At 36.4% G+C, this 21,283-nt stretch overlaps 1 protein-coding gene across 1 annotated transcript in view; it reads right to left on the bottom strand.

The window, feature by feature from the left end:
- The window catches only part of Acss3 (acyl-CoA synthetase short chain family member 3), a 147,439-nt gene that overhangs the window by 24,540 nt on the left and 101,616 nt on the right, over positions 1–21,283 (bottom strand). The window contains exons 9-10 of the mRNA XM_005358097.3: positions 15,608–15,711; positions 2,183–2,278 (exon numbers count right to left, since the gene is read on the bottom strand). Coding sequence (XP_005358154.1) covers positions 2,183–2,278; positions 15,608–15,711 — 200 coding nt within the window. The remainder of the gene's footprint in view (positions 1–2,182; positions 2,279–15,607; positions 15,712–21,283) is intronic.

Raw genomic sequence — 21,283 nt, 5'->3', positions numbered from 1 at the left:
CTGCTCTCTTAGCTGCAGTCATCATTATGCAGCTACAGGAATACACTGACACATGATTAAATTAATCACCTGGATCTTTTCCCTAAAAAAGACTTCCTTTCCTTTCCCAAAGTAGCTTGCTTCTTTATCATAATTCAATGTGTTACATTATACTTCCAAAGTTCTGTATCACCATAAAAAGAACCTAAAATATGTCAGCCATTAAGTCCCTGCTTCCTCAACTAGAGCAGTTGAAACCATCCTCTGGAAACCACTGGCTTTCAGACAATGAGTTCCTGTATTAAAGTGAAGCATCAAAGCTTAACTCTTTCTTACAACTGGGTATAAAAATAGACCGGAAATACTAAGGGGAAAATGTGTTCAACATCTCCCACAATTGGCAGCCCCTAAAAGTGTCTTAACACAAAGCCAGTTCTCTGATCAAAGAAAGAGGGTGACAACTGTTCCGTCGAGGGATTCAGTAGACAGGACTTCATGTTCCCATGGCAAAAGAAGTCTAGACTTTATAGAATTATAAAACAGATATCTGCCCTCAGTAAAATGTCCAACATGACTGTCTAAACATGCCCGTAATAAGGGCAACAGCAATAGACAAGCTAAAGTGGACAGAGAACACTCATGATGCTTCAATGCTATGTAAGAAACTATAGATAACTAAGCAAGCTAGGAGTAGGAGAAATAGTCCTCCCCAAAGAATAGCACATAAACTGGTTTTCCATTGCCAAATCATCTGCCCTGAAAATATACATAAATGTAACCTGTCTTGGTCAGGCTTTCTATTGTGTTGATGAAACACCATGACCAAAAATCAACTTGGGCAGTAAAGGGTTTATTTTGCTACAATTCCATAGCAATTCATTTTAAAAGGAACTGAGGTCAGCGACTCAGGAAGGTTAGAAGCCAGAGCTGATGATGCAGAGGCCATGGAAGGGTGCTGCTTACTGGCTTGTTCCCCATGGCTTGCTAAGCCTGCTTTCTATAGAACTCAAGACTACCACTATGGATAGCACCACCCACAATGAGCTGGGCTCTTCCCTATTGATCACTAAGAAAACATTCTACACACGGATTTTATGGTAGCATTTCCTCAATAGAGGCTCTCTCCTTTCTGATGACTCTAGCTTGTGTCTCATTGAAATAAAACTAGCCAGTGCATGACAATAAGCAGATTGTCCCTGAAAACTAGGTTTTCCACATAAATGTAGTACACAAAATTGTGTACCATATATAAATTATATATAAACCTTTATATGTTACCTTCACACACAATTTTATATATATATATCATACAACCGTGATGTCTCATTTCCCTTTTTCTACACTGAATGTCTGAATATGTATCAATTTGGTCTCCCTGGCATCTCTGAAGTGTTTACAGCACTAACAGCTGAGATTTCATTTTTAATTTTGTGTTGTAGTTCTTGTGTAACTGCTTGGTTGTATGACATCAAAATTCACCAGCCCTAGAAAGTTATACAATTATAATAGGCATTTAGAAAAATAAAAATTGAATGTTGAAAAGTTAAAAAAATGCAACTAAGGAGGGTAGTTCCTTAGAATTTATTTGGCTATAATGGCCACTACTATAAATATAAAAGGTCAATATTAGAAGGATATATTATTGCTGTATAAATACCATAGTAAAAAAATATTTCTTTAAAATCGTTTACTCTCCAATTAGTTTTAGCCAACAAGATTCAAGAAACTTTTCAACATTTTTCAAAAGCATCATGGAAGAAGCTATTGATGTTTTGTTAACAAAACATGGAACAAAGAAAACCACGGCGATTTCAATGTTCTTTGAAAAACTAAAGCGCTATATTACTATAGCAAAGATGTGAAGTATTTCTGTTTTCTTCAAGTTATTCATCTTTAAATACTTAGGAATCTACAGACAAAATAATATGCATCATCAAAAAATGAAATGATATATGTAAATACTGGGCACTCCACATGCCATAATTTCAAACCTATATCCATAAAAGACTCTTCAAGTGATATATACTTGACTGTTTTAGTTATTCAAAGGAAGCCATTAGAAGAACATAACATTCTTTGTCATAGCAAAAACTGAGGTATTCATTTGTAATATATAATATTCTTAAAATCGAGTACTCTATATACTAGGCAAAAAAAAAATCAAATTCACAGGGCACATTTTAAACTTACCATCATGACTTACCATTGTATCCTGGAACACACTTTCCTGCTTGCCCTGGTGGAGGTGTTTTGGAGTTACCCAATCCAATACATGATGCTGTTATTGGGGATCCAGTCTCTGAGGGGAAAGGCATGGCTTATTACATCACTTCAGCATTGAGTTACATTTCTTTAGTACTTGTGCAGTTTCTTTAATACTGGACCTGTTCACATATCCTTATACCAACAATAAAAATCAGAGAACTACCAAATACATTATTAAGAAAGGAAAGCAACAGTATTTGGTGAATTCAGTTTTAAAACTAGATGGTATATTTAGAGTAATTCATGTGGTGCATTTCTTCTAAGAAAAGGAAGATGGTTGTGGGGTTAGTAATAGGACAGGAGATAGAAGAATGGAAAAGCACATAAGCTTGAAGGCTTTGCAACAAAGGCTAAAAGATAAAAGAGCACTGGCAACGATATTCCTCCTAGAGTCATCTAAAGTTATTATGTTGTTCAATATAAAGCTTATTTGTGTGTTGTATTTCTAGCAGGCTTAGCTTGTTGTCTCAAGAACCTGCATCTTAAGCTGAGGAAATGTATTAAAGGGTCAAAGCATTAGGAAAGTTGAGGACCACGGGTCTAAGGTTCAACATACTAAGCATGTGTCCCTTCTATTGATAGTCAGTAACAAGGACTAGATGTTTCTGAGGCTTGAGAGTATTCATGGATATCTTTGTAGCATTTATAATCTCATTTTTTTCAAAAAATCGCATTTTTGTATCCATGAAATAATCATCTTATTTTTATTTCCCCAACCATACAATCAATGCAAAGAAAGAAATGTACATGATTGGATAGACTAACAGTATTTTCTCCCTCGTAGTTTTAAAGACATAGTCACCTCAATTACTGTTCATAACTGATGGGAGAGATAGAATACCCTTGCAGGCTTACATGCTTAAAGAAGGGAGCATGTGAAACAGTGTCCTGTGCTGTACACAAATACAACCTACCGGGACACTGAGACACGGTAGAGAAGGGAACAGACCTTCCTAGGGGCTGTACCTCCACCAGCACTTCAGCTGCTCCAATGAATCTAATTGAAAAAGTATTTGCTGTCAAATTTTGTCAAGATAGCCTCTCTAATCAACTAGAGTTCAAGCTCTCTAGAGGTTTCAGCAAGGTAAGACCTGTGTAGCTTGTTAATAGACATGTTTGGATTCCAAAAAAGAGCCAGTTGTCTCGAGTGCCTACCAAAGTCTAGTACTTGCTTCCTAAAATACTAACAAACAATCCCATAACAAATAGCAAAACAAATAAAGTGTAATTGGTACCATAATTATATAGGATTTTTTTAAAGATAGTTTCAGTATGCTGTCTTAGCTGGCCTGGAACTCTCTATGTATGTCGATGAAAACCAGGCTGGCCTAGAACTCACAGATGTCCTACTGTCTTTGCCTACTTGGCCCTTTGCACTAAAGGTATGTAACAGGGAGCCTGCCTTACTGTGGAATCTCACTAGCAATGTCAGCACTCTGGTCTTCCCACTTGACGTGGAAAGGGGTGTTGAAAGATGGAAGAAGAAAACTTTCCTTAAATGAAAATTTAGAAAAGGATTAGTAAGAAATCATCACCCTGCTCTGCATGAGAAGATAACATACACTTCTAAGATGCTTACGTTATTTTCTATTCATACTCTTTCAAGTTTCAGCTGTCTTGGTATGTTGTTCTTGTTATAATTATTATTATTATCACTATTATACTATAGAAAGCACATTTTCTATATAACTAATTTTACTCAGAATAGTAAGGATGCTGAAAAAGATAATCCATTTGGTCTAATTATTTAAATTAGAGAAAGTTTATGTTTTGAACATTAGTGATTCAAATATCCTATTTAGAGAAATTTTATATTCAATTAGAGGATTAGTAAAAGAACTGCTGCTAATGACAGGCATAGGATAGGATCCAGCAAAAGGCAGTGATTAGGACTGACAGGGTAATAAGGAGTCTTAGACAGGAGCAAGGGGTTCAAAACACATTATTTATTCACTAATAGTTTTCTGTCCTTCTAACTATGAATATCTTGAGATGCAACAACTTAATCTTCTGCCATAACATCAAGCTCACAGGTGTAAACCCATCCTCATGAACCCACTGTAGATCAAGCTGTCCCAATGCAAAGCAGATTTCTAGCTAGAGGAAGTCCCACCTCCTACCCTCCAGGTTCCAGTCCTTAAATGCAACCCCTAAGCTCCCCTCTGAAGATCTTCTGACAGCATCTGCTTCATGCTACTGATGCTATAATTAACTCCCTAGCTCTTATCTGGGGAACCAGGAAATCCAGATGTCACATTCTGATTAGGAAATAGCTGTATTAAATAAACCAGAACATTATTTTTCAGCAAGAGAATTGGAAAGGACATTTCAAGAAATTGCTGCAAAGATATGGAGAGTAAGAAGTGAAAAGCTCCGCATGTTACTAGATTAATTTCTGTGATGAGACCCATTTAGAAGGCAGAAGGCCAGGGACTGAAGAATGCAAGGACTATCCATGGGTGCAGCTTTTATGTAACTGCACATAAAAGTGGAACACACCATTGAAAATAATACAAAAGGTTTTTGACAAAATAAAATATAATAAGTTGAAGCAAAAAAAAAAAAATCAAGTTGATGGTGGACATGGCAACCCAACAGGAAAAATAGAGTCCCAAAGGCAGGAAAAGAATCAGAAACCTGTTCATTATCACAGGAGTCTCATAAATATAAAAAGGTAATAGCTATAATATATATGCAGAGGACTTGTTATCTTCTGAAAACAACTGTATGAGTTAGATGTAGACATTTTCCTTTTTTGACCAGAACCAAACTCTTTTTCTTCTTTGTACCTTTTTTTTAATGTCATTTGTATCATAAGGAATAGAACGGTCAAGCCCTTTTCATATTGTTCCAAAGAAAGATTTTCAGACAAGCAAATGCACACTCCTGATGTTTTAGGATTTAAGATGCTCTATTGAATTCAGAGCATCTTAAAACTGAATAGGAAACCACGGATTGTAGTCCCCAAATGAATGATGGAGAAAGAGATATTGAAGATTTCAAAAATAGAAGGACTGTATGTATTTCTATTGCATAATTTTATTTCAAATAATGATATTTAAAAGTCTTATTATTTGATGATTTTTTCATATTGTCTCCTCATCCAGAAGAATTCCTTCTTTGAGTAAAGGAATGCTATGGTGCGATTACATACCAAATGGAAATAGCAGCGCACGTGAAGGCTCTGAAAAGAGTCTATGTGGAACTTTAATTGTTCAGCTGAGCATAAGTCCAGAGAGAATGGGCGGTTTAAAAGAGGTGGAAGCAAAGTGAGAGAGGTAAATCACAAAGGACTGTCTGTGCCAAGATTATAAATCTGGACATTTGTCAGTGGACAGTAGGATCCTCAGAGATTAATGGAGACAATCATTGCTAAATTACTTTAGATAATTCTTAATTCACTTGTAAACTAAAGCACTAAATTACCGATCCCAATATTTAGAAATAAATCAGGTGTATGATGGTAATCAGGCAAAGGTGAGTGGACGTGAAAAGGAGACCAACTTAAGTTATATTCAGAATGGAAAGGCCTTAGTAATTGCTGACATTAAGAAGCAAAAGGAGATGTCTGTTAAACTCCAAGGATTTATTTCACAAAATCACCAATCAGCATTAAACGTGAGTGACAGTCAAGAGAATGGGCAAGATGGCAAGAGCACAAGTCCATTTGTGTGTCTCAGAGTCCCAGCTGTATCCCATAAACTGCTCTTCCACCCCTACTGTAGCTCTGGAGACACTGGGTTAGTCAATGCGTATTGAGAACCTGGTAGTTGACGACATTCAAAGCTGATGTTCTGGGGCTAAATCAATTCAGCAGGCTGACGACGACTGAGTCAGATTGGTCAGAGCATCACGGTGGGAAAAGAGGCAATTTGTAAAGAAATTGTTCTCCTCACTTCTGAACTTTTACAGTGAGCTATAAATAACTTGAATGGGTGGTAGCAGAGAGAAAGCAGAAACAGTGAGCTGGATCCTGGTGAAAGAAAATCAATTTGATCTCTGTGTTCAAGAGACTAGAATTATGGTTGGCAATACTTAAATCAAAGCACTCTAACTTTCGTCTGGATGCAGAACATTTGTTGGAGGCTTGAGACTGGTCTTCTCAGTACACTGTGGGAGAATCTCACATGTAATCAGCAGCTCAATTCGATGAGAAATATTGATTAATGGAAGCATGAGATAAAGCCCAGAAAGGAAGCATCCCAGTTCACAGTGAACAATAGGAGCTCTGGTTCAAACCACTAGGACTTTACAGAATTAAATTCTGTTTGGTTAAGTGCAGCTCTTACATTCTAAATTTTCATGATTTTGAAGTATCTACAGGCCAGGATGCTAAAGATGGCCTTTTCTTTCATGTAAGATTATTCAGAAAAAAAGGCAGAAAGCATAAATAAGGTATATTGTCTGTGAACTACATCCTGTGTGCTTGAATCTGGAGTACGTACAGCGAAGAAGGGCAAAGGTGATTCTTGCAGCTATGGAAGGCTATTCATAGCAAGAAAAGAAAAGCGAAATAATATTTATTGCATTTCAATAGTAAACTGGGAACCTTTCTGATTTCTATACACATTTCATTTCACGAGCAGCTTTCTAGGAAGCCCAATGGGAAACGACTGAGCAGAAGATCAAGGGCTAGTCTGTTGCTGTAGAGTACGTGGCTGGACCTGGGATTTCAACACTTCCCTATTAAGATTCAACTACACCTTCTACTGTACACCTTGCCTTTCCAAGGAGTATCATCATCTGCTGTTCTCTAAATGAAGATAGACAGTAAAGAGGACCTGGAGGGATTCTGTTGGGCCAAGGGGCTAAAGCAAAAGGTTGTGTGACAAGGGAGAAAACACATTTCCAGAGGAATACTTCTCAAGGATAGATTTAGAAACATTTGTTATTGTGATGATCTTTATAAACATGATATGATACACATCTTTGTAGGTTAGGTTATAACAGATCCTTGATGAAGGCATGAGAATAGGAGTATTCAATGATATTTCCAAAACCAAGTATCAATAGGAATGATCAGTTTCCTAATGTTTTATCTCTTTCCAATACTTTATCACTAATACAATAATATCACAAAAAGATTTTAAGAACAATTATACATCCCAAAAGTAATTCCTGTAATAATACTTTTTAAAACATAATGCCCTTTTTACACTAAAATGTTATAAAGATAAAAATGTATAACTACTGCTTGGTTTGGGAATTCATTTTCAGGAGGATTGACAATCTGGAAATATTTGTTCACTTTCAAAACAAGAGTCTTATCAAAAACGTCCTATATTTCACAGAAGATTATTGATTCCAAAACAAAATTCATGTACCTTACCTCCAAGTTCCAGTGTTTCAAAATATCACTAAAATCAATCACCTACTCTAAACTAATGAAGACAGCAGCAAATGAGAGAAAAAATCCGTTACCAGGCAACAGTGATGACATCAAGATTTTGTCTCTCTCTTACCAGATGGATACTGTCACCGTCTCTGAGGTGACACATTACTGAGGTGACAGTTCATCTGGATAACTGCTTTTCCCCAACCACAACATATCATGCTATAATATCTGAAAGATTTTTTCTCTGAAGGAAAGTGAAACAAATCTATTTTGAACTTGAAACTGTGAAAGACAAAGTTGAATCATCCATTAGGAATTCATTCATATTTTCCCAAGGCTTTTTGAAGTCTACTATTTGAAAATACAACAGAATCTTCTGGATAATCCAATTCACAGGTAATGGCAATATTGGTCCAATCCAGCCTTTGAGTTACACATTATACACTCACCTGTGCATATACTGTTCTTATATTTACAGATATCTACCCTGAAGAAATTGCCACCTTAGCATAAATCTGATATAATAGTAAGAATAGGGCAAAACCCAGATACAGAAAGTAGCAAAGAGTTAATAAGACGAATTTACAAAGCAGCCTCATTATTTGCAGCTACATTTTATACCATTATCTACAGCTACCAAAACATGTGCTAGTGGCACTGGATAGTCAATATCCAGAGAATAGATTTGTAAATAAACTCCTCAAGGCAAAGTCACCAAATGGGCACTTCACTCATTGAGAAATCTGCTCAAAGGAGCCTCTGATGCTTTAACTCTGAGATGGGATGGCACAGCAAAAGTTACAAGATCTCTCAGGGGCACAAGCTACAAACACACATAAGTAGGTTTAAACTGAGAGACAGCCATTCATACAGCAAAGGGTTAGAGTGGATGGATATAGGGAATAAGAGGAACTGTAAATCTTTCAAAGCTTAACTCCTGGAATGAAGGACATCTCTTCTAATAGATTAAACTTAAAATGTTAGACTAGCAAGCTGATGTCCCTTGTCAATAAGTAGACCAACCTGTACATGTGTAGACACAGCATCTACAATATGAGGATAAAGAGATAAGAATAATTCAGAAAAAAACAAGTGGCCTGTACATTGATGCATGATTAGCTAAGTAATTCAGTAAATATATAACAAATAATAATATATAATAAATATATAAGATAAGTAAGTCAGTTCAAAAGTTTCTCAGCAACATTTCCCACAGAGATCTTTGTTTAGCATATTTGTTAACAAGGGGCAATTGGTTATTAAATGTGTGGGTTTGCTTATTCTAAGTAAAAGGCATTGATTTCTTAAAATAGAAAACAAATTCCTGGCCTAATGGATCTTCTGTACATTTTCTTAAGGCTAAGGGGGTAATTTGGAAAGCCTTTCCAACTGTAGCCAAACACTTGTTGTCATAGTCTGTTCTCAGGAAGTATATTCTACTTGTCTGAGTTACTTTTCTCCTGCTGTGACAAAACATCATGAACAAGGCAGCAGGAGAGAAAGCATTAGATTAGGTTTACGGTTTATGAGGTTTAGAGACCATAATGGCAGAGGGAAGGCAAGATGCTGGGAACATCTGAGAGCTCCCATTTCAAAACCATGAGTAGGAAACAGAGGAGGCATACTGGAATTTGTTCAAGTCCTTTGAAACCTCAAAGTCACAGTGATGCATTTCCTTCAACAAAGCCATATAACCTTACCATTCCTTAACATTTCCATCAGCTGGTGACAAGATATTCAAACATACGAGCTTTTCACTTAAACCACCACAGTACTGAAGTGGGCAAAAATAAAATTGTCATCTTAATTACTTTTTACAGCCTTTAAAATCATGTTATCAGTGTATGGGAACCATTTAGAAAAATGGTTGTAAGTTATGTGCTGGCATGTCTGAAGTTTGCTGGAGCATCTTAACCTCTAGTTTAATAAAATCCAGTGATCAAATTCTTTCTCAGAGGAGAAATATTTAGGCTGTATATAAACTGTAGTGACTTTAGAGCTCCAACTGCAATATAAACTGTAGAAGCTCAATCAAAAAGAATGAGAAATACTATAATTACTCAAGGTATAAGAACTCAACAAAGATGACTCAAGGCACATAGAGCAAAATCAATAATTTTAATTACTACCAGTGTCTATTAGATGACTGCCATTTTCTCACTGAAATTAATTCTTAGCCATTGTCAAGTGCTAGGAAGAATTTTATTCCTTCATTGATGTCATGAAAATGAAATAAAGAATAAAATCATCTAGGAAAGAAGGCTCAAGGAGGTGGTGATTAGCACATTTCAGTTACATCATAACTCTCTAGACATCAAAACAATTAAAGCATTTTTCTTATAAACATCATATCTCCTGATGAGAACAGCACAAGTGAGATACAAGCAACTAGAAAGAGTTATGAATTCTTGATCTAAGCCCTTCACAAAGGTGCCCTTTTCCAAGTTATTATAGAACTTGACTGTTACAAGTTGTGGTCATTGATTCTTTCATTTTGACATTTATTTAATTTTTAGTTCATGTGTATGAAGATTTTTGCATCAAATCCCCTGGTACCCGAATTATAAGTGGTTGTGAGCCACTACGTGGATGCTAAGCATCCTCTGGAAATCCAGCAAGTCCTCTCAAACACTGAGCCATCTCTCCACTCCAATGGTCATTGTTTTTAAAATGACAACGATAGGAAAAATATAAAAAATGGTCCAAAGTAAGAGACTGAGATGTTTTGCTGTAGTCATTTTTAATGCAATACCATGTTTTTATTACAATTGGGAAATAAAATTGGAAGGATGAGAGAAAAGTGAGCCTTACAAACGGGAAGGGTCTACTCTGAGTTAGTCGAAAGTGTAAGAGAAATTTTGTTAGGCCATTTATTCTTAAGAACGTCCTCAACTCATCTAGAGTCAGAAAAAGCAATTCTAACAAAGAGCATCATTTGCTACCTGGACAGTCCTAGATTGTGAAAACCATGTTACCTGCCTGATGTCTGGAAAAGCTCTTTTCTGTACTAACAACTACCCAGAACAATACAATATTTTATTTGGAGATTATACAACCAAGGATAATGAACTTCAGACTGCTTCATTGTACATTAAATGTTATATTATAGAGGACTAATTATTTATTCTTTTTAAATTTAAAAGCCTCCATATTTCTATTCAAAATGAAAATGAAATATTTGACAATCCAGCTGTTTTCGATCATCTTACAGATAAGTTACAGTGTAGATACAACATTTAAGTGAATGGCGATTCAGTTTTTATTGAGTCTAATGAATGCAACCTTTTAGACTTAGCAAAACTGATTTCTTTGTGATAACATTAAATGTTCACATTATTATAATTTAAAGCAGATGCTTAATGCTTCACTGGTTTTGAGCAGCAAAAGTCTCCATTGAAGTTCTCCTGTGAGGGGAGGAGGAACCGAGACTATACTCAGATACTTCAGAGATAATATCTAATATTATCTAATTGTAGATATTTAATCAAACACCAAATAATACTGCTATTAATAGGTCAAAAGAGAATATTCATGACTGAAGGTTTGTTAGCACTAACTTAAAATCTTTACTGACGAGGATTAATATAATAGGGTTGAGAGATAGCCCAGTTGTTAAGAGTGTTCCCTGCTCTTCTGCAGAACATGGACTTCAGCTCCCAGCACCCTAGTTAGATGGCTTACAACCAACTGTAACTTCCAAGCCCAAAGTATCAGAAGCCCTCCCTCTTTTGGACACTGCAGCAATGCATGTGTGCACACACATACACACATACTTCATACATTGCATGCGTGGACACACAAACATACATAAATAATAACAAGTCATTGAAAAACATGGATATATAAATAGATTAACTACAGTTCGTAACTAGATGTTTCTCTCCTACCCACCAGTTCCTGAATTTGAGACTTAATATCAATTACAAACTGTTTGGCCTATTAGCTGATGCCTATTATTAATTAGCTCTTATAACTTAAATTAACCAATTTTTATTATTTTATATTTTACCACGAGGCTCATAGTTTGTTATCTCATATCTTGCTTCCCTGGCAGCCCCTGGCATCTCTCCTACTCTGCTCCTCTTTCTCCCTGTATCCTTGCATGGATTTCCCAATGAGCTATATACTGTCCTGCCATAGGCCGAAGCCACTTCTTTATTAATAAATGGTAATAAAACTTATCCACAGCATTCAGAGGGGCATCCCGTATCAAGAGTTGAAATCACAGGACCCAATGTATTTTATTCATTGATTTTTAAGTAACTTAACACAGTCAGTCCTTCCTAATTTCAAATTACATGCCACAATTTCCTAACAACTCATTTGTACACCTATATTAGTATAATCAAAGAGCAAATCCATGAGTCCTTCACACATATATTTATATGGAAGTCTTATCAAGGCTTATAAGTATATAAAATATCAGTTTATTTAGAACACTGGAGATTTACAACAAAGAAAGGCACCTTTTGGTCAAAGCTTAACCTTCTTAGGAATATTATCTGGTGTTTTCTAGGAGGTTTCTCAGGAAGACAAGCAAACATCTATTTGATGAGTAAAACATAAGAACATTTATCAATGTGCTAAAAATATCAAGACCTTTTCTATCTTGGTGAATTAATAATCACCCATTCATTTGTCTTTTTCTCCTCTGGAATTAGTATTTCTATTATACCACCTTAAGAAAGAGATGGAGATTCTGGAGAGGTGGCCTTTCCTTCTATTTTAAGTGGGCTAGAGTTGGATCCCCATCATCCATACAGTGTAATTCATAACTCGTAACAGTTTAGTATGTGCACACATGGGCTCCCACATTCCAAATACATAAACACAGCACTAAAATTAGAATAAATATTTTTTAAAAAGTGAGAGCTAGCAAATTACAAAATTCTGTGCTGCTTTATACTTTACTGCAACATACAATTTTGAAATGGAAAGAATACCTTTCTATGCTAATGCTAAGGATTGTGACTATGTATCTACAGGGAACCACAGAGCTGGTCTGACCTAGCCTCCTTGAAAGGCATGCATCATACTTTTTTCAGATAGAGGCCATGGCTCAGTCTTGGGTCATTGTTAGCCTTTCCGTTCCTGAGAAACCAAGGCACTCCCACAAGCAGTGAGGCAGTCAGGCCACTTTTTGTTTCTCTGTATATTTCCTTAGAAGTCATGGAGGCCTGGGAGCTTGACAGGACAGTTGGTCTTAGACATTAATCTTGTGCACCCTGTATAGCTTGCACACATCATTGTATCCTAGCAACTACCGCCATATTGATCCCGAAAATCACCAGTATCTTCTGTTTCTGAAAAGGGTATAAAAAGTCTGATTGCTCTCAATAAAACTGTCACAGCCTCGGGCTTGTTGGCCAGCCTGGTTTAATTTCTCACTGGCCACATTAGGTAACCATGGTCCAGTAAGAATGAGCTGGCACTTACATTTATCAATCTAACTATCTGTTGATACCTGCATCATCTAGCATTCACCTCTATTCCAGAGGGGGAAAAAAAACTTCATTCTTACATTAAATTCTTGCCTTGGAAAATGGAGAATTTTCCCAACTTCAAGCAATCTTTCTTTTAAGCTTGTGTTCTTAAATATGACTGCCTATACCTTGCTATAAAAAAAATGCCAACATATTGTCCATTACATTGATATATGCCATTAGTACTTTCAGGAATATGTATGTTTTATGGGCTTTGGCGTGTTTTTTTTTCATATTTCCGAAAACATTACTTACATATATCTACATTTTTTTCCAGGCAAGGAAAACTTATTTAAAATTTCACTGTATCTTAGAATGATACAATATTAAGGGGATAACTGGGAGCATGCAGTACTATTAGCACTCTTTCTTGTAGCTGTTGTAATCATGTTTAGTGTATTTTAACATATTGTATTATTATATCTCCAAGTGAAGTCCTGTCATTTGAGTTCTTAAGCACACCGGTAACCAATTTTCCTTTAGTAAATAAACCTACAGAAAATATAAATCCCATTGTTTTCCTTTGTATAGGGAGCAGGTCATCTTCTCTGGTCAGTTATTTTAAATTGCATATTATAAAAACATATAGAAAATAATGTTTTTCCAAAAATCAATATCCAAGGAGACAATAAAATTAATGTGTAAAATCAAAAATATCTAAACTACCAAATGTTGAATATTAGCTTCAGTTTTCCACTTGTTCTTCAATGAGGAGAACCAACATTTCAACACAATGCCATCTACAAATGTAGTTGGCTACATACACAGCAATCCTGGAGCTATGTAGCCAAGGGCAAATGAGGGTAGCAGTGATTAGAGATGTTCATATCTAAGTTTAAATTCTCGTTAAGGTTCTATGGTGATATGCAAAGTATTCATCAGTATGGCTATAGGATAGGATCATTTCAGGTTCCCTATCCTCAGCTGCCCCAGGAACTAACTGGGGACCTCGCCTTGGGCACCTGGAAGCCCCTCTAGGTCCAAGTCTCTTCCCAACCCTACGATGGCTCCCTTAATTAAGATATGTGCTTCCCTGCTCCCCTATCCTACCTTCCTGTATCCCAATCATCCCGTTGGATAGAGATAGAGACAGAGACCCACACTGGAACACTGGACTCAGCTCCCAAAGTCCCAATGAGGAACAGAAGGAGGGAGAAGATGAGCAAGGAAGTCAGGACCAAGAGGGGTGCACCCACCCACGGAGACAGTGGGGCTGATCTATTGGGAGCTCACCAAGGCCAGCTGGATTGTGACTGAAAAAGCAGGGGATAAACCCGCACTCTCTGAATATGGCAGACAATGAGGGTTGCTGAGAAGCCAAGGACAATGGCACTGGGTTTTGATCCTACTTCTTGTTCTGGCTTTGTGGGGGCCTAGCCAGTTTGGATGTTCACCTTCCTAGACCAGGATGGAGGGGGGAGGACTTTGGACTTTCCACAGGGCAGGGAACCCTGACTGCTCTTCAGACTTGAGAGGGAGGGGGAGAGGAGTGGGGGGAGGGCGGGAGGAGTGGGAGGCTGGGAGGAGGCGGAAATATTTTTTTCTCAATAAAAAAAAAGAAATAATAATAAAAAAATTCTCGTTAAGGGTACTACCGATTTTCACCATGAAACTTTGATAATTTTTATGCAAATTTTGATACTCTATACCATATACTAAGAAAAAATGTTAGGGGCATTGACTTTAATGTGTGTGTGTGTGTGTGTGTGTGTGGTTTAACATAAGTTGCTGAACTGAGGGGTACTAACATTTGGAGGCTACTAGGCTACCCCATGTCCCAGAGATATGTTTAGAGGGTTGCATAAAAATATATGCAAACTATGAAGAGTAAATCTTCTTCCATATCACAGACTCATTCTCAGATATATTCAAGTCATCCATATAAAAAAGAATGAAAGGAAAGGATAAGGTTTTATTTTTCTTGTTCTCTTTTTCCAAAGCTTACATTTTACTTACCCAATATAAGACTCCATTCTTAATGACCACTATTGTAAGTAAAGTATATAATAACCAAACTTATACATGAATGATACCCATATATTAGTATTGCCTTGGAGAAAAATTAATGTATCTAAAATGCAAGCAATAGAGACAGGGTAGACGTTTATGAGACATGAATGACAGAGTCTCCTATGACAGGAACTGTGCTTAAACAAATACTTTGGAAGCAGTGTACACAGCAAATTAAAGCGCACAGAGAAAAGAGATGAGAGGTAAGGGCAAATCAAAGCAGGGCAGATGCTGCCTCTGCTCTCACAACTCAAAAGCCAAATCAAAAGATGATCTGAGGAAGGAAAATATGAGATTTAGCAACTCTCTGCATAAAAGAATCAAAGATAGTAAAAACGTCCTTTGTAGTGTACATCGATGTCTAAGAGGATGGTCATGACTAATGAAAACATTATTAACTGTGTGACATCGAAGCATTTATTTCTACAAAAACCAGAACTGTGGATCCTGATTGACATTTCTAAGAATCTCCTCCAGTCCACTAAGGGCTCTGGGGGATTTCAGCCGTTTTTAGGAAAGGTTAGGGAAGAGTTACCTGTTTGCCACCAGTGGTCTAGAACAGGGACTCTGAAGACCTTTTTGGACCATTCTAGGGTCTCCACATCACACCTTTCCCCCGCCACAAACAGTGTCTTGAACCTGAGTGGAAGAGAGACAGTGAATTCCAAGTATTCTCTGAAAGTTAAACCAAATAGTTTCATTTATTTTTTTTTAAATAAACTGTTGGAATTTAACCACATCAGTTACATCAGTGAGGATGGCCTTTTAGAAGTATACTATGCAGTAAGACAATAAAGTCAATTACTTGGGTTTTACTCAAATATAACCACATGCAGTTCACAACACTGAGGTCCTTTAAAAGCATGTCTCAGAACTGCAGATGGATGCACAGCCTTGACAAGGGCAATTGAGTGGATTTTATAATGCACTTATCATATTCCTCTAATGATCAAATGTGAAAAGGCTTTTCCCCTTGATATTAACTTTGTTAATTTTAACTCCTGATTTCCTTCTTTATTCTTATGAAGGATATACCCAGAAATATGCTCACAAATATCCACAAAGGCAACAGATTTGATCACATACATGATTCTTTCTCATAAGTTCCTTTAGGAGAAATTACTATGATCTCAAAAACATATTTTCTCTAGTCTGAGAAGCACACACAGGAAAAAAAAAGGCTAATAAAGAAGCATTATTGTAGCCTTTGGGGTCAAACAGACACCTATTGCAAGGAATCTGGGTTACTGGAGGATAAAGGAGAATTAACATCACTGACAGAGAAAACTGTGCCCTGGAGGAGAAAGAACAAAAGAGAAAAATGGACCTAGTCTGACCCTGTTAGTGATTCATTGAAAGAAAGGCTGTTTTTCTTTTATGGTCATTGCTCTCACGGCCAGTCTGTCAGAAGGAAGAATGTGTGGATGAGCAGGTAGTTCATTATCATCAAAGGAAAAAATATTCAACAAACAAAAAACCTGCCTGCTCCTCTCGAACAATGCAGTCTGCTCCTGACAGTGTCTCACTGCGCTCTGAATTGACTAAACAGTTCCTGCAGCGTTAAATAAGCCTTCTGCTGTACTCAGAACATTCTCTTCCTCTTTGTTCTACACATATCTCTCCTTCAATACATTTATTCCTTCTCCTGAACATTCATCTCTATGACCTTGACACCCATCAAGATCTGTTGGATTTCTAGATTCAAAGCCCCCCCCCCCCGCTTCAAAAAAAAGTTGAGGAATGAAGGTGGCTATAAGTGAAAATGATGTTGGTTTAACTGACTCTTAGTAAAGAATGTTGGGTTGGGCTTTGGGATCACAATTGATGGAAAACTGTACAGTGATATGAGGAGAATAGAATCTAGGGTGATTATTTTAGGAATGTGTTGTGCATACGATGGCATACAGGATTTAGACCAGCTACATAGTTTTCAGACTTAATGAGTAAACCTGGTTTGCATGAAGGAAGAACACAGCTGGGTATAAGACAGAGGGTAAAGGAATAGAAGTTCTAGGTCAAGGTTATCTGAAGAATTAAAGCAGGATAAGAGAATCGTGTGATCAGATGATGGACGATACAAGGAAAGAAGCTTAAGAAGAAATATTAGGAGAGAAACATGGAAATCGGAGAAAAAAATAAATGTTGGTGTAAATGAAGGCAAAGTAAGTCAAACGGGGTAGGGTTGTGAGACAGACCACAGCTAAATATCGAGATTTTATTGGTATATCTATAATGAAGAGATATAGTGTTTAGGAAGCTGGAGAAACTTTAATATGAAAAAAACACTGGAGGAAATATGGTAATGTTGACAGAAGGTAGGCTGACTGAAGAAAGTGTTGGTAAATACTAAAAATTGTCTTTGAAGTATAACTATAGAGTAAAACTGTTGCTGACTGAAGTCCCTGAATGAAAGGAGAAGGGGGGGAAATGGGTAATTGGGGAAAAGGGGGGAAACCAAATAAATGAGATGCAATTAATTAGAACTAGATTATTAAACAGAATGTTCATGTTATACTATCCTCCTTAACATTTGTAGCTGATCTTGACCCCCAAACTGTAGCTTGGCCTTCACAGGAAGCAAAATAGTAAATGTTCAAGAAGAAGCTATTAGTTGGAGATATGTTACTGAAAATGCATGCTAATCAACACCTAAGCAATTTGAATATCTTATACATGATGTCTAGACCTGAAGGAGTCCCCTCTGTATCTGCATGCTAACTCTATCTACATATTAGCCCATCTATACATGAAGGGTAAGGAGAGTTGAGTTAAATTGTATAAAAGGCTCCTTATACTCTCATTGCTCCTGATGACCTTTGAGAAATTAAAAGTTCCTTATCCACTGAAGTAAAGATATTAATTGAATAAGATTATCTGTCCACGATATTTTACTTTTGATGTATTCAGAAACAAGCAAGGGCTGATCTTGGTTGTCTGTTTGGTGGATCTGGAATCAACTAACACTGAGCACCTCAGTGAAGAATTTTCTTTGTCAGATTGCTTTTAGGGGAAACCTACCTTAAGGGTGGGCAGCACCTTCTGGTGGTAGCCCAGATGAAAGAAAATGGAAAAGAAAACTGGATTTTTCTTTCTTTCCTTAATTATTTCTGGCAAGTTCATCTATCTTGTTGCTTGTATGTCTCTTCGCTAACACTAGAACCAGCTTCATCTGGCTATTAACGCAAACTAAAGACCAGAAGTTAGTTCTCCAGGAGTCCTCAGGATCTAAGCAGCAGATTGGAACTGCTGAGATATCTAGCCCTAAGGATTGAGTAATTACTGCATTCTCCACCTTTATAATAACACTGCCATTGTTGAGCTACAGGGACCAATAATATGCGTGAGTACATATATGTATATGTATATATATATATATATATATATATATATATGAATTCATAGACTGTGTGTATAAATTTTATCTAAAATTATATTCATACAATCATACAAGCAGTCAATGAGTTCCTTAAAAAAATGACAGATACAAACTATAAGATGTGGGCTTTGACCTTACCATCCATGTGTAAAGACCTTGCCTAGTATAAATGAAGTCCTGGGTTTGATCCTTGAACCATAACAAAAGGAAAGGTGTGTTGCCAAATAAAGTGTAGTTGCAATAGAGAGTAAATAGCCTAGTAGAAATGGATACTAAAAAGTTATGGTGAAGAATCCTTAAGTAACTAGTAAAAGCAAAAGAAAACAGTGTATATTTCTTATTTCTTTCAAGATCTGCCAACTACCAAATAAGTGCAAACTATTGGTCTTCTGTGCCAAGAGATACTAAATAAAAATAGATTATCTCAGTGCCATCATATCAGCTTCCACATTTCCTGTCAGATCACCACAATAGTTGTATTAATTAATCTTACATTATTGTACTCACAATTCTTAGATGTATTCGTAAATCTGCCTTCCCTTTTCTTCGCTTAACACTAGAATTCACATTTGCAATGCAGACACCCTGTTGATTTCCCTCATCATTTTGCAAATTCTCTCAGTGACCAACTAGTATTCTGCCTAACTAACAATTTCTCTGAATCCCAACTGGAAAAGGAGGTTATTTTTAAAAATGCCTTTTGGATCCCCAAATAAAGGGCAATGAACAGTGGTGACATTAGAAATGGAAAGGAAAAGTGGGGGTAGAGGTTTAGAAAGACTAAACAGTTACTGACTTGGTGATTTTCTTTGCTCAACTTTTGGCGATTAGGAAACGGTTGTTCAAAAGTTCAGAAACTGTAAGAGAACCATGAGGCTCAGACTCAGAATTTTCATACACTTCCAAATATCACACTGTCTTGGGAAAATGGAACGATACTTCCAAGCCTCTAGTGGAAATGGGTGCTGTAAGATGTCCGGGTGTACCGCTAGAGCACATGATGAGGTATTCCCTAAGAAGAAAGTTAAGCTGCAAAGAAAACCCTCCCTGGGAGGCTCTAGCCCAGCTTCCAACCACTTAATGTCTGAATAGATACAAGTGTTTCTCCTTTGGATAATTGCCTGCCAAGTAAGGATTCTTCTGGAGGTGGGGACAGCCTAATTGAAATTCTCAGCTGTAGCTGGATTACTTTTTATTGTATCAAGGAAACAATCCTAGAACCAAACCAACATAGGAGAAAGGAAACAGAGGAAAGGACACGAAAATTTACCTCTGATTATCAGATGCAGATGTTATTTTGAATATATATTCAAAATAATTTTGATGAATAATACATTCCTAAAATGTATGCATAATATTAGTATACAGCTGGAAATTACAAAAAAAAATTAAATTCCTGAAACCGAAAGAATATAAAATATTAAAACTCTGTGGAAGCTTAGACATAACTGAAAAGAGGATTTGATAACTCAAATCATTCAACTGTAATAGGAAAGAAAAAAGCAGAAAAAACCATAACTGATGAGATAACAGATAATTTGATAATTCAAACATACGTCATTAGTGTGCCAGTGGTTAGAAGAAAGCATAAAGTAGGGACAGCGTTTAAATGACAGTAACAGAGAAATTGTGGACATTTAACTACAGTAGCAGATTAAAGAAGCTGCAGATTGACAAAGTAATTTGAGCCACACAAATTCTGAATTCATAATTTAAAACTTTTTCCTAATGTATGCCACAAGCCCGAATAGTATATTTGTCAGTATTTCAAAACCCACATTTAAACAAAATTGTCATTTCATAAAATCTATCGATGGGAGAGAGAAAAGATTACTTTCCAATTCCTCTATAAAGCCGACATGTTGATGAAACCCAAACCTATGATAGTTTAAGATATCTAAAGGCCAAAGTTAATAATTCACTTAAAAATAAAAATCTCCCAGGTTTAGAGACATAAAATAAAATAGAAGACAAAGAAGGTTTTCAATGAAGGACAAACTAAAAAATGGTATAAAATACATGTATAAAATACATAGAATATTTACCAAAAATAAGCCTCAATATAAACTTATGATGGTGGCTATGAATCAATGGAGATTTGCTTGTCAGCTTATAGCAGTGTGGTGTGATGTGCTGTTGGTGAAGGATGCGTACAATGCATGCGGAGACAGAGACGTATAGGAACAGTACCTTGCCATAATGTATCATTGGTATTAAAAGGTCTAATGGTAACGATGCATCTGTAGTTCCAGCACAAGCAAAGCAGATCACTATGAATTCGAGGTTTTATATGAGCCAGGATTGACAAGGAGACCTTTTCTAAACAAATGATGATGTTGCTGAGGAGGGGGAAATATACTAGTAACCTTCAAAATTTTAGTGTTTCATTATGAGTATTCTTTGTATAGAGTTATCTATTTAATAACGAAGTTCCTCTCTATACTGAGATTTGAGATTTCATCAGATATTTTTCTTTAACTTTTGATGACCATCATTCTTCTCTGTGTTAATAAATGGTAATGATTGACTTTCCAAGTGCCAAAAAAACTGAATTCAGCTAAATTTAGAAAGTGTAGCATTTGATAAAATTGCAATCTCATTCAAGATTCAAAGGTATTTTGCACATAATTCTATTGTAATAATTCAAATATAGATGAATGATTAAAATTAATAAGCAACTAGAAAAAGGCCATCAGAACCTAGATAATTTAGAAAACCAATTTTAATTCAGTATTAAACAAAGTGAGAATACAAAGCAATTACCATTGACCAAAAAAGGAAAATAAGCTTCTTAGATACAGTTAAGAAAAGATGTGCAAGCCGGGTGTTGGTGGC

The sequence above is a fragment of the Microtus ochrogaster genome, chromosome 24 (assembly GCF_000317375.1).
Source record: "Microtus ochrogaster isolate Prairie Vole_2 chromosome 24, MicOch1.0, whole genome shotgun sequence".
Taxonomy (NCBI): Eukaryota; Metazoa; Chordata; class Mammalia; order Rodentia; family Cricetidae; genus Microtus; species Microtus ochrogaster.
Note: the sequence above shows the minus strand (reverse complement) of the source record. Positions and strands in the feature narration are given on the sequence as shown.